Here is a 13,310-nt window from a genome sequence, read left to right as displayed (position 1 = left end):
AGCAGATATGAAAACCTTCCAAATATTTTCCAAACGTGAAATAACGTTTAAATATATGCTATATTAGGGAAAGACACTAGATTGGATATGATGATGTATAGTATTTCTGAGACATGTTTTTGAAATACATAATACAATTTTGTTATTTATATTTCAGGGTCATCGACGAAAGCAATATGTAATTTGTGATTTCTGAAGGATGTTCAACATTAGCTATCAACCACCACAAAGCTAACCTTAGAAACTGAAATAGCATCTCATATGGCCTTTACAAAATGTATTTTTGCATTTATTTTATAAAATTTTTTAAAATTGAGCAATACTGTATTTTATTTTGATACATTTTATCCACAGTATTTTGCAGATTACTCTGATACATTTACATTTAAAGTATTTTCTTCGATTCCTGAATAGATGTATATATATCCAGATGTACTGTATATAACCAACAACAAATTTATAGAATATGTAATATGTAGATCATTCATGGATAATACAATTATTTAGTCTTTTCTACCTTCACAGTTTTTCCCATCAGGTTTGAGCTTATAGCCTGCAAAGCAGGCACAGGCGTTATTTCCTAAACAGCTGTGAGCACAGTTCCCAGGTCCAACTGTGACACACACACACACACACACACACACACACACACACACACACACACACACACAAATGTTAATATTCTAATATCTATCACATCTCTTTAAAGGAGTAATAGCAGCATGATGACTGACAGGTGTCAATGAAAGGCTTGACGTCACACGTACCTTTGCAGTGTACACCTGAACCTGATTGCTCCCCAACAATACCACTGTTCTCTAGAGATATGATGACATTCATGATCATACAAATTATAATTATACAGGGTAAGAAATACTGGAGTCAAACTATTTTTTTTTTTCTTACAATAAACCTCAAGTATAGAGCATGCTGATGAGGGCCCACTAGATGGTAGCAGAATCCTTACAGATAGAGTACAGCATCTACTAAGGAGTAGTGTGGAAACACCACCATTTCTCCACAAATCAGATTGTCGGCAATTATTGGATAATGGCTCTGTCTACTTTTTCAAAAACAATAGATACATACAGATACATATACTGTTGAAATTTTAGAATACCACCCTAACTAGGACATATATGCCAGGCTTTAGTTCACAAGGCTGCAGGATGAGAACATGATAACTAAAGATCTGTTAAAACATCTTGCTTAGTACATCGGATGTTCTATAATCACTGTGTGATTGACTGAAGTGTAGTTTTTTTGCTTACCTTGTGTAGAGTTGATGCCACTTTCTGCTGATTTGCCTGTACAGCAGGATTGAAACACAGAGCCACACTGGGAGCTGAGTTTGAAGTCACAGGTCAGACCCAGCTTCTGAGCCTCCCGACCTAGTAAACAACACTCGCAACACACCTACACATAGGAGCAGGAGCACACAGAGCTTTAAAAGTGCTCTATAGAACTTATCAGGGGTATTCACTTGACAAGTTTTATCACTTTGTGAACTTGGGAGGTAAGGCACATGTAAAAAAATCTAAATTCACAGTGTCTGACTTAATCTACATGCTAAAAATGAATGCTGATAAACACAGACAGATTGTCTGGTACAGGCTGCTGGTGATATCTGGTGATTTTGTGCCAATATTCACCAGAACAAGAATGAACATGTTGCTGCAATTATGATTAGTGCAATTGGAAACATACAATGTTGGCAACAAATGAAACAAATGCTAATAAAGCACTCTATAAACTTATGTCTGATTGTTGGTTTTAGAGAACTCTTCAAATTCACCCAAGGATTAATTAATATTTGTATACCATTGTACATTAAGCTACAAAATTTAATCTAGTGTATATTAATTTGGTAATCTGATACTAAAGATAATTTTATCATGTCAGGACACAATCATTCAGCGCTCTCAGATGCAATAGTGCATGTTGTTCACACACATTAGCCACACAAGCATATTCCCCACTGCTGTGCAAATGTGCACTACTGTAGAATAATCACATTCTGAAAACCAGGTTACACATTATCATTTCAGAGCCACTTTAGAAGCATATCTAAAATACAAAATGAAATAGATCACACAGTCAGTCATGACTAAAAAAAATTTCATTGACAGGGTTAAATACAGGACAAATGAAGTAAAAAGCACCTCTCTTTCAGCACTAGCTCAGTACATTAAATACACACCCTGTAATGGCCGATTGTTAGTTATTAATCATTTAATGACTTAAAGCATTACTCCTGACAGGACTTTACTGGCCTAGTGACAACCGTTGAAAGCAGGCTGACAGATTTAAATAAATGTTCAGAAAGCTAGCACCTGCTGAACATTAAATTGCCTTCAGGCATGCAAGGTTTGTTTTTTCCAATTCTGTCATAAGTACAAGAATGGAGGCTCAAATTATTGCAAATCTCTAGTAGCATTTGTCAAATCTGGTCATCCTAAATGTAAACAGATTGGAATGCTTTTTCTCTAAATCTGGGAAAGGAGCCACACAAAAATGGTACATTCAGTACCTTAGCGGTTTTAGTCTCACAGGTGTTTCCAGATAGGAGAGCATCACAGCTGCCCTGGTCTTTGGCCATACTGATACCACTATTACAGGCGATGTCTTCCAGTACTGCTGCACAGCACTGTTCTTGGGCTATCCTATAAGAAATCAATATCATGATAAGAAATTAATATCATGAATATAATAATAGCAATATCATATTTAATATTACAACGTTGAAAATACAAAACCTATTAAAACTACTGTGGCATTAAAGTGATGTAGTAATTGTGGACCAGTGGACTCTTGGAATATGAGCCAGCAAAAGACTTTGCTTAATCACTCCTTTACTGATGCCATTTAAAACTGCAGTTCAAAAGAGCGTAATGATCTCTAGTGTACACCTTCAAACATTGCATCATTAAATAAAACAGACACATGCATTTTCCGTGAGCTGGCCCAGAAATGGTGAGAATGCATCATTTACAGTATAATGCACATGCATAAGCAAAGAGCTACTCTCTAACTTCATCTGCCTTATAGGAACCCTCTCTATTTTATTCTGCTCTCTTCTCCTGTCATCCATTGTTGAAGTGCCTTTTAAGGGCACAGAAGCTTTCCTGATTTTTTTTTCTTTTGATGTCTGAAATAATCCACAGATTTCCTGTTATTGCTCCCTTCTCTTCTCCATCGCTTCTCCATTCTTTCACCTCAGTGGTATTTCCTGGATTTGGAAATACCCCCTTGACTAAGCTCCCCATCTCCCCACCAATCCCCCTCCTAAAACCAAAACCCTGTCTCCCTTCTCACACTCTCTAATTTGAACAAATTCTCGATTCACTGGCTTGCCAAAACAAACGCATTTGCCTTTGGACGGGCAGACGGAGTAACCCTTTTGGTTTGGAAATGCGCTGAACATTTGGCAGCATTCTCTTAGTTGCACTAATGTTAAAGTTGCTACCAATCTCTCACTATCTGTCTCTGGAAAAGGGTCAGAAATAGCCTTCACTAGAAGAAGCATTTTTACAGGAACCACCAAAGACTGCTCTTTATTATTATTATTAAATTCTGAGAAGGCCCCACACTGAAATGCACTAAATGGACTCATTACTAAAATGTACTCACTTTTCTTTTCCCAGATATTACTACACAAGTATTGCTCAATAGATTATGAATTTAGAACAACCTGTGCAGATGAATATTTTCAAACCACCAGACATGCAACATTGCCAAATCCTCCTGGGGGCGTACAGGACAAGACCGGCATGTGGTTTACTATGTAACGTGACTCAGCAGACAGCTGGGAGAGAGACTCTGAGATCTTTTTCACCACTGAGAGCATGATGAGTTTCATTATCCTGGCCATCAGTATACATGCCATGACCATTTACTTCAAAATATTATAGACAAGTAATAAGAACAAATCCATAAGCAAAGGATAGTATGTGCCTTTATTTGAATGGAAAATAGAGCTCGGTTAAGCATGCTTGCAGGTGGTTGAAGGTGAATGCTGAGATAAACCAGACAGTGTATTCTAACCTGCAGGTAGTAGATTCTGAAATGAGAAGGATACGTGTGCAGTCCTGGGATTCTGTGGCCTTCTCTCTACCATCCTTACAGCAGTCATCCAGTGAGATTGGATCTGCGGTTTCTAGGGAATAGACAGTTACTCAGTTGTAAGTTATGCAAACAAAGAGAAGCTTTTATTTGGACCACTGTAGATCCACTGGACTGGATTTGCCATGACTTGCCCAGTATAAAAGATTTCAGCAGTAGGGTCAGCAGATTATATCATATAATCTTTGGTTCTCTTGTTAGAGCATCTGGGTATGGTGAATGATATCTAGAATGGTGTCAACAAATTTCCGTGTGAAAATTGAAGGAAAGCGTATCCACAGACTAAATATATAAGCTAAAAATAAGTGAAGAAAGACTTCTTTTCTGTACAGTCTAATCTATGAATTCTCTCAAAGTTTGTGTGTTCGTCTGTAAGCATTAGGTCCTTGTGCTATGTCCCTCGAAAGTATACAGGGTTGTTAGAGTTGGAATGTTATAAGGCATTTTTCTAACACTGTTTTTTATTAGTTTCGGACTGTGTAAGAATTTCACAGCAAATGATTTTTCCCCTTTAACACAGTTCCTGAGTTGTTCTGTGGATATCACTGTAAAGTTTCTAATTGTTGCATCAGAATTTTTCACTTGATTTCCTTACTATTTTATATTTATTTTTGAATGTCTGTGCTTCAGTATTGTCTGGTACACTGTGTATGATACTTATGTTTCCACAGATATTTTCCACTACACCAGATGCTGTTGAACATATTAAGAAGTTAAAGACATTTATTGATTTGCAGTCAGTCAACAATGCACTTCCTGTCTGTCTGTTCTTCTAAATTAAAGTTCAAAATATCTAAACAAGGTCTGCTCTTGTCATTTCATCAAATATATTCATTTCCCTGTGGTTTGCTTGATCGGCCAAACACAAAATACCTTTGGCAGTTGAGTCTTTTGGCCTCCCTTTGGCTTTAGCATGCAACACATTGCCAAGCTGGTTTTATGCATGAAATTCCCTTTAAATGGATCATAATTTTGGCTAAGACACCATTTTTTTCAGGTTAGAACATAGTTCAAAGAAATATTTTCACAAGATAGCTAAGTTACAAACAAGTCCCCATTTCCCCAGCTCCCTAGTCTATTTCACTCCCTATTATCAGTGAATTCTTTGGCTTGCCAGGGCCCCCTGTATCCTAAGTCCCCATTGTGATTCACATAAGCCTCCAAAACCTGCCAAGGCACAACACAGAGACAATATGCATATGCAGAGTGCTCATGAAAGACTCAGCTATTGAGAGAAAGGGATTGCTCAAGACACATAAAGATAGAAAGACATACAAAAAGAAAGCCATTTCTGGCTGATGCTAAACAATAGAGTTGTGATTAACTTTAGCTGTGCTTTCCTTTAGCTGATAAGTAAAACACCCATACTTTCTACTAAGCCTACCTTACTCAGCCTGTCAAAACCTGCTCTCCTCTCCCTCTTATAACAATACACAGTTGTGTTCAGTTACAGAGTTGTAAAAAAAAAAAAAAAAAAGAAGTCAGTGTTTTTTGTTTTATTAGTCCAGGCAATTTATCCAGGTCCAATGGCTTTCCCAGATCTCCTAATGCTCCCTCTCTTAAACCCTGAATCCCATCTTGGAACACATCAACCCTCAGAACTTAACACTTAACACAAAAACATAGTCCAGGCTTAAAGAGTCTGGTCTCTGAGAAGCAGCCCCACAGGCGCTCAGGACTCTGATCACATAACACATGTTATGGAAGAGATGGCCCTAGATGGAAAGCCAGGTACTTTGGGATCTCACTGCAAGGTAGAGCTTGGTAGAGAAAAACAATATAAATTTCAATTTGCAGCAATGGTATAGACCTGACATAAACTGCATGTACCTGTTGAGGTGTAGTCAGTCACCCATCCATGTTAGGACAGATGTTGCTTGCTACTTAGTTTTGAAGCATGTCACTTGAGGAGGAATGTCCCAAAGATTATTGTTCATTGTCCATCAACTTCATAGTCAACTAAAACATGAGTGATGACAGTACGAATTGGCTGCATCATACTTTCAGAGCATGATGTCATTAGTGCTTTTCTTGGTGTTTGAATACCTAGATTATATAGGATGAGGTCAAATTTGCTCCTGTGTATTTATATTGGTGTAGGGCTCCAATTTCACAGTTTTCCATGGAGAAACATCAATATGATGTTACATGTTGTGTGAAGTGCTATGCAGAAGCAATTAGCAGTAGCCAATGCTCAGTACTGCTAACCCCACCCCTAAGTATCATTGGGTGCTCGTCCTGAGTGGATAACAAATATAATAAAATTGTGCCTTTTGGTACTGGACCTGTGGTACTGGACCAGCAATAGATAAAGCACAGTTCAAGTTTTAAGGTGTTTTCAGACCTCTACAACTTGTACATTAAAAACAAAAATCATATCAGAAACCATTAGGGTACTAATACATACAATACATAGTGTACAAACAAATTAGCACAGGAAATTCCTGTCTATGAGAATCATGTTTTTGGGTAGCTGACTCTTTTATACTCTGTAACATAACATTAGTGTTGTTCTAATAAAGTTAGTAAGGTTCTATCTGGGTTACAGATGATTGTGGGAGATACTGTTCCTGTGATGACTGTGACTGTGTGAATACTATTTAATACTAAGGTTAAGATAACATGAATATGAATTAGAACATGGACATCCCTGCTGAGAAAAAAAAAAAAAAGAAAGAAAATATCACAGAAATTCTAATGGTTTCCACTACAAATACAGGGTTAGCTAACCATTAGCTAACAAACCATTAGCTAACCATTAAAACCATTACCATTATTGGTCCTTAATGGTATGCACTACATATAACATGCCACCAGTAGAGACCCACAGGAACCATTACAATCTTCATTAAAGTCAATGCAATTCCCATCATAACCATTAAACCCATTAAAATTTCAATGAGGGTTTGTTGTTGTTGTTGTTGTTGTTTTTCAAGCAGGGATGTTAATGAAGCAATCTTTTTCAGGTCTAATATGACATGGATCTTAACTTGGATGCTCTTTAAAGAGGTCCTCCCTAATGTGCTCTATTGTAAATACTATTTTTAAATATTGTATATGGAGCGCTGTAATCTAAAACGAGAAAAACAATCATTACTTGTTTTGAGAGCAAATGAAGTGCAGGGACGCGCGCGCGGAAAATAAAATAAAATAAAAAAAATAATAAGGGGGGGGGGTCTATAGTACCGGCAACATTGTTTGTATTAAATCTGTAACATAAAGCGGTGATGAATAGAGCTCATCGCGATCCATGACGAGGAAAGTTTACTTACCTTGACTGCGTATCACACAGCACAAAGACAAGAGGATGATCAGCCTGAGAGCCATTCTAACGCGCAATTTTTAAAACTGGTCTCCAAAGATTCACAATCGAAAGGAACCTGTATGTGGGTGTGTTAGATACAAGAAAAGAAGAAGAAAAAAAGACCGCCCAATTAGTGCGTTTAAATGCCTGTGAGGGGGCGGGTCAGTCTGCTCGAGGCGCTCAGTTTTGGTAAAGCACGGGCTTCACAATCTCAGTGACGCACGAGATTTCAAGAGACGCGGCTTCCCAAAACTATGTCTAAAACCTCAAGAGTACGACAGATTGGTGCGTCTGGTTACGCAAGAAACGCACACTAACATACTAAAGAATAAGAGTCCATGGAGAATAAGCATGGATGTAGCACATGCTCTGTCTTAAAATGATAGAAATCAGCAATTCCTGAACGCAGCGTGTGCTATAAGAGTACCTGCTATTAGGAGAGTGGACTAGAAATATAAGAGCGTTTTAAGACCAAACAGCTGGGATTGGAAATTGTTTTAAAGGGGCGCTTACGTGAAACATCTGGATCGCTTTGGTGGTGAGCTGTCTGCTGCGGTTGCGTCCAGACGCTGCAATATGAGACCCAAAAAAAAAAGTTATGACTAGAACTAAAACTAGTGTTTGTTAGGTGAATGCAGAAGAATGGTTGCTTTTTGTAATATTTATGGTGCTTCACTGCAGACAGGACTTGGCTCGCGTCATTACGCGCAGCGATATTTCAAGCAGCCGACACTCTCCACTGGAGACACGGTTTGATTTTATAGAGTCCTTCCAGCAGTCGCAGCTTCAATACTTTTGGTTTCGGGGAACCAAATGGCTGCCCTTTTACTTTGCTGAACGAGCTTATGACGCTCACTCACACATTAAATTTCCGCTGGGAAGCCTCCTGTTTCCCTACTCAAAAGACTAATTTCCTGAAATTAGTAATTATGAGCAAAAAAAATAATTGTCAGACAGCCCAAACATTTCCGTGCCAGTTGACGCTGTCTGTAGTTATAATCATGGCTAGATCCAGAGAGGTAAACTACTACAATCAAAGCCACATGTGCTCTCCAAGAAGAAGCCACTCTGTAGGTCACAACGTCTGTGTGTGTGTGTGTGTGTGTGTGTGTGTGTGAGAGAGAGAGAGAGAGAGAGAGAGAGAGAGAGAGAGAGAGAGAGACTGAAAGAAAGAGAGAGAGAGAAAGAGACAGAGAGAGAGAAAGAGACAGAGCGAGAGAGAGAGAGACAGACAGAAAGAGAGAGAGAGAGAAAGAGACAGAGAGAGAAAGAGAGAGAGAGATAGATAGACAGACAGAAAGAGAGAGAGAGAGAGAGAGAGAGAGAGAGAAAGAGACAGAGCGAGAGAGAGAGAGAGACAGACAGAAAGAGAGAGAGAGAGAGAGAGAGAGAGAGATGGCCATGAGCACGCAGTTGCTGGATGTGTCCGTGTCAGTGGCCGCACATATTATTCAGCCTCGAAAAGCAATTGAAGATATAGTTTTATATTATTTTTATTTACACTGTATAAAGCATTGTATGCAGTATGATACAATTATTCATCCTTTGAACCTTTTTAAACCCTGTGATAAGAGTGTAAAGCATTGTTTATCTTTGTCATTCGCTTTAAATAATACATTTGTGCCCATCTCAGAACTTTAATAACAAAAGAGTATAAACTTTTAGCGAAAGTGTAAGCATTGGAGCTGTTGTTAATGGGTTTTTCTCTTCCTGCCTAGAAATTGTGTATGTGTGAGGTAAACGTTGACGGCAGACAACACTCCTCATAAGGCTGTTAAAAATCCCATAAAAATGACCTGTAATCAGGAGCAGACTTAAAGTTTAGCTTTCCATCTTGATATCTAACTTTATACCTAAGCTAGAATTTATGCATCTGTCTCTCAGTTAGAATGTTCTACTTGGTATCTTGGGGTTTTTTTCTCTCCCTTTTCCCCTTTTTCTTGAGGGTTTAACAAGAAACAGCAGAAAGCAATCTCACTGCTGTCAGGCAAAGGAAATTACCGGTACAGAGGGCATTTTAAATGACCATAATCTTCCAGAGGGCATTGATTTTCTTTTGAACTCGAAGTAGCTCCATCCTGTCATGTGTGTGTTACTCAGCAGTGGGCCACTAACGACAAGCATCTTTTCAGAATGGCCCCTAATAGGGCCTTTACCCACTGATGCCTAAATTTAAGCCCCATAGACCTACACAACTGTCTCAGGTTACCTACAAACTCAGTATTAACTAGTATGTGTTGTTGTTGTTGTTGTTTTTTTTTTTTAAAAAAAGAAACATATACTTGTATAATTATTATGATGGTCAAACTGCTGTCCACAACTACAATGAAATTTGGATTTTATTTTTTAAAATGTCTGTACATTAGTGAGAATAACAAATAAACCAAACATGCAAATAATAGTTAAATGTGATATGGTAGGGCCTGGCATAGCATGGAAAATTCATCATGTGATGGTTATACAAGGATAATATAGAAATGGCACAGACTACCGAAGTTACAATGCAAGCATTAAACTAATTGGATAAGATGTCTTAAAATAATGAAGAATTGAAATATCAATGTTGAAAAAGAGAATGTAGAAGATATTGGTATAGACCCAAATACCTAAAAGTCTCCATAAATAAGGGAAATTAACACTTTTTTTTTTTTTTTAAGCAAAATGCAACTTCATTTACAAAAATCCTATACTTGATTGCCATGTCTTTGTAATTGAGCCATCTCTCCCACTCATGATGAACTTATAGATAACAGTGACATTAGTGGGGTCATGATTTAGGACTTGACAGGAAAAGTCATCTCTGGAAAAAGTATTTTCGATTGCTCTTCCAAACTGTCTCCTGTTCTTCCCAGTGTGGTAAATATCCTTGTCTGACAAAGACAAGACTCTGTTAACACCATTTGGTAATAATCAAACTTGGACAGTGCCATGATCCTCCACTTTCCATGCCTTGATCTTGAATTATTATTCATTTCATTCACTCACTCATTCATAAGAAACTTTATTTGGGTGATGGATGCAGTGGGTCCAGAACATATTCCACGGAACACTGAATGCAGGGAATGAAAATACCCTGCATCACACACACACATACACACACACACACACACACACACGTAGGGGAAATTTAGCCTTACGTACTGCCATTTTTTGGGATCCGGGAGGTGAACTGTACTGAGCAGAAACTTATAAAATCTCAAGGAGAACATCTGAAACTACATTGGTTAGTTTATCGTAGACTTTTACTGTAGAATTGTATATCTAGGCACTTTAAAGCACATTAATGTAAATTCAGCACAAGTTTATAAATGCAGAAAAGAATACAAATATTTTTGATGTCTTATCACCATGCCTGTGTAAGTATCTGTGCTTTTGGCAGGAGTAACTCTGCAGTTAAGGCTTGGAGGTAGTGATCCAAAATTGTAAGTTCAATTCCCAGGACTGCCAGGAAGACTATTAGCCCTCATCTGCTTGGACTACATATATTCTTTCACAATTGTAAATCACTTTGGATAAATGTAAATTACTTTGCATAAAAAAGAATTTAATACAAATCTTATTTTGTATTTGTATAGGAAAGAAATTATTCCTTTCTGAATAATTAAATACATCTAAAGAAATGCATATATTTGAGCAAATATAGACTGTTTGAACACAGCAAACCACTTTCCTTCTGCTACACAGAACAGCTTTTGCACAGTTTCATTCTATGAGCTATGTGCCAGGTTTAAGGTAGGAGATGTATAGAAAACTTCAGAATATTCTCGTACTATACTTCCAAAATGTATCAAGAATTCTCAGCAATAATAACCGTGATTAAAATTATTCAATGCCTAAAAGGATAACAGTTTCCAGATCTTCATCAAATCACAACTTCATCTATTTCCAGATTTCCTTCACAATGCAAATAACAAATATAGTGTGTTGTTCCAAATGAAAATAGTTTAAAACTAACTACTGATGTAATGCAGATGCTGTTTCAAATTGGCCTTGTGTAAAGTATAACACGAATGTAACTTATAATTTTTTTTTTTAAAGCTACAACAGCTTGCTTGAATCAGGATAATGCCAATGACCTCATGTATTCATTTGTTTCTTAAATCCAAACACCAGAATGTTCTGTATTGTTTCTTATCCACAGTAAACCAAAGCTAGCAAGATCCAGACAAAAACACCAGACTCAGACTCTAGCAACCCTAAGAGCCTCTACAACTGGGAGGAAGCCTAGACTAAACAACTTAATTAAGTACATGTCAAGACGTCAGCACACACTCCTCTTTGCTAATGCACATGACCAGCTGCACTTACACTATAATTTCTTAGAGTTTTGTAAGTGTCTGGTAAATGGCTCTAACTGATCCTCACATGGTAAAATGCATTGTGCCCAGGGTTGGATGGCTTGCAACTCCATTTGGGACAGATCCATCTGCTGTCAATGCCTGCTATAAATCCCATCTGGTCCTTCCATACGCACTTCCTCACCTGTGGCAGGACTCCTGGGGATATATGTGGTTCATTTGGAGGGTTGTAAACCTCCTGGGGCAAGGGACCCCAGTATGCAAAACAATGTCACCCAGTTGTGATTGAAAGCATGAGGCATGCATGGAAATGTGGGTTTAACTTTCACATTTGCAGCTGAAGCTGGCTCGGAGCACAGGATCAGATGTGAGAAGGGGGAAGATCTCTAAAGTCGTCTGGCATTGGAACAACAGGAATGTTTCCCACCAAATGGCCTAAGAAAAGCTATCAGGTTTTTAGCTAAACGTGTTTGCTTTACCATTTCTGAATGTTAAAACTGTGATGCTGCACTGTTAAATGGTGCATTATTGATGAAGAGTTGACAGTCCTGCTGGAAAATCTAGCTTTGATCAGCTTGGATCCTGGACTGGTTAAGCTGACCAGCCTGCATTATATGTTTACAGCTGGCTGAACTGATACTCCAGCCTGGTAAAGCTAGTTATAAGCTGGTGTATAAGCTTGGTGAAACTAGGAAAAGCATGGTTAAACTGGTTTACCAGCTTAGTTGTTGTGACTTGTAGAAGATATTTAAAACAATTAATTAAAAACAATTATAATATATTTTTTCCCTCAATTTTCCTTTTCATCTCACTTGATTCACATCCAATTCAACATTGTAATTTACTTCCAGATTTTGGTCTTTTCAGGTCCTGTTACACTTCTTAAATAATATTTTTATTGGGATAGACTAGTTGACTAACATAATCGCCAGTCACCACTGTGGGATATTGACTATTTGTCAGTGAAGAAAAAAAACTACGACGCAAACAGTAAAAAAAATGGCAAAGAATATTTAATTATTAGTCCTGAAAATATTTCAGATAAGAAGAAATCAATTCTACAGTCAACTGGACAAGACTGGCATGATGCTGATGCCTGATCCCTCTGCACTATTTCTACAGTTGTTCCATTTCATTCTATTTGTGTGTTTTAGTAATAGCATTCCCTTATTTAAGTTATTTATTCCAGAAAGAAGAGAGCATTACCATCCCTTTTGTTTTCATGCTTTCAAAGGTTCAACTGAAGTTTAACTGAACTTGGCATGAAACCCCTTTTTTCCCTTTTGGTCTGGCCTCCTGACTCATTATAAAATAACCCTTTATGTTGCATGTAAAATCAGTCTGTTTGTTTCTTGTATTCATTAAAAAGAAAATGCAAACTGTCAAGTGTTTAAATGACACATTTACTTATATTTTTGATGGCCAATTGAAAATGTTCCTGCACACAGTGCTTTATGTTGCAAATAAACAACAGAAGCAGCAGCACCACTGCCCTGAGAGGCTTAAGCAGTGCATTACAGTCTACGCAGATGGATACTCTTATATGCTCTTAAATTGTAACTTCTTTTTTTGTTGGATAAGCAAAC

General features: G+C 37.7%; 1 protein-coding gene across 3 annotated transcripts in view; it reads right to left on the bottom strand.

The window, feature by feature from the left end:
* fbln1 (fibulin 1) overlaps positions 1-7,639 on the bottom strand; it is a 30,062-nt gene extending 22,423 nt beyond the window's left edge. The window contains exons 1-6 of one of the 3 annotated variants that reach the window (XM_053641794.1): positions 7,395-7,639; positions 4,045-4,156; positions 2,531-2,663; positions 1,272-1,416; positions 768-818; positions 518-613 (exon numbers count right to left, since the gene is read on the bottom strand). In XM_053641794.1, coding sequence (XP_053497769.1) covers positions 518-613; positions 768-818; positions 1,272-1,416; positions 2,531-2,663; positions 4,045-4,156; positions 7,395-7,449 — 592 coding nt within the window. In that variant the 5' untranslated portion in view covers positions 7,450-7,639. The remainder of the gene's footprint in view (positions 1-517; positions 614-767; positions 819-1,271; positions 1,417-2,530; positions 2,664-4,044; positions 4,157-7,394) is intronic. The other 2 variants (XM_053641793.1, XM_053641792.1) reach the window with 2 other exon arrangements.
* Between the last annotated feature and the right edge of the window lie 5,671 nt (positions 7,640-13,310).

The sequence above is a fragment of the Ictalurus furcatus genome, chromosome 14 (assembly GCF_023375685.1).
Source record: "Ictalurus furcatus strain D&B chromosome 14, Billie_1.0, whole genome shotgun sequence".
NCBI classification, from domain to species: Eukaryota; Metazoa; Chordata; class Actinopteri; order Siluriformes; family Ictaluridae; genus Ictalurus; species Ictalurus furcatus.
Note: the sequence above shows the minus strand (reverse complement) of the source record. Positions and strands in the feature narration are given on the sequence as shown.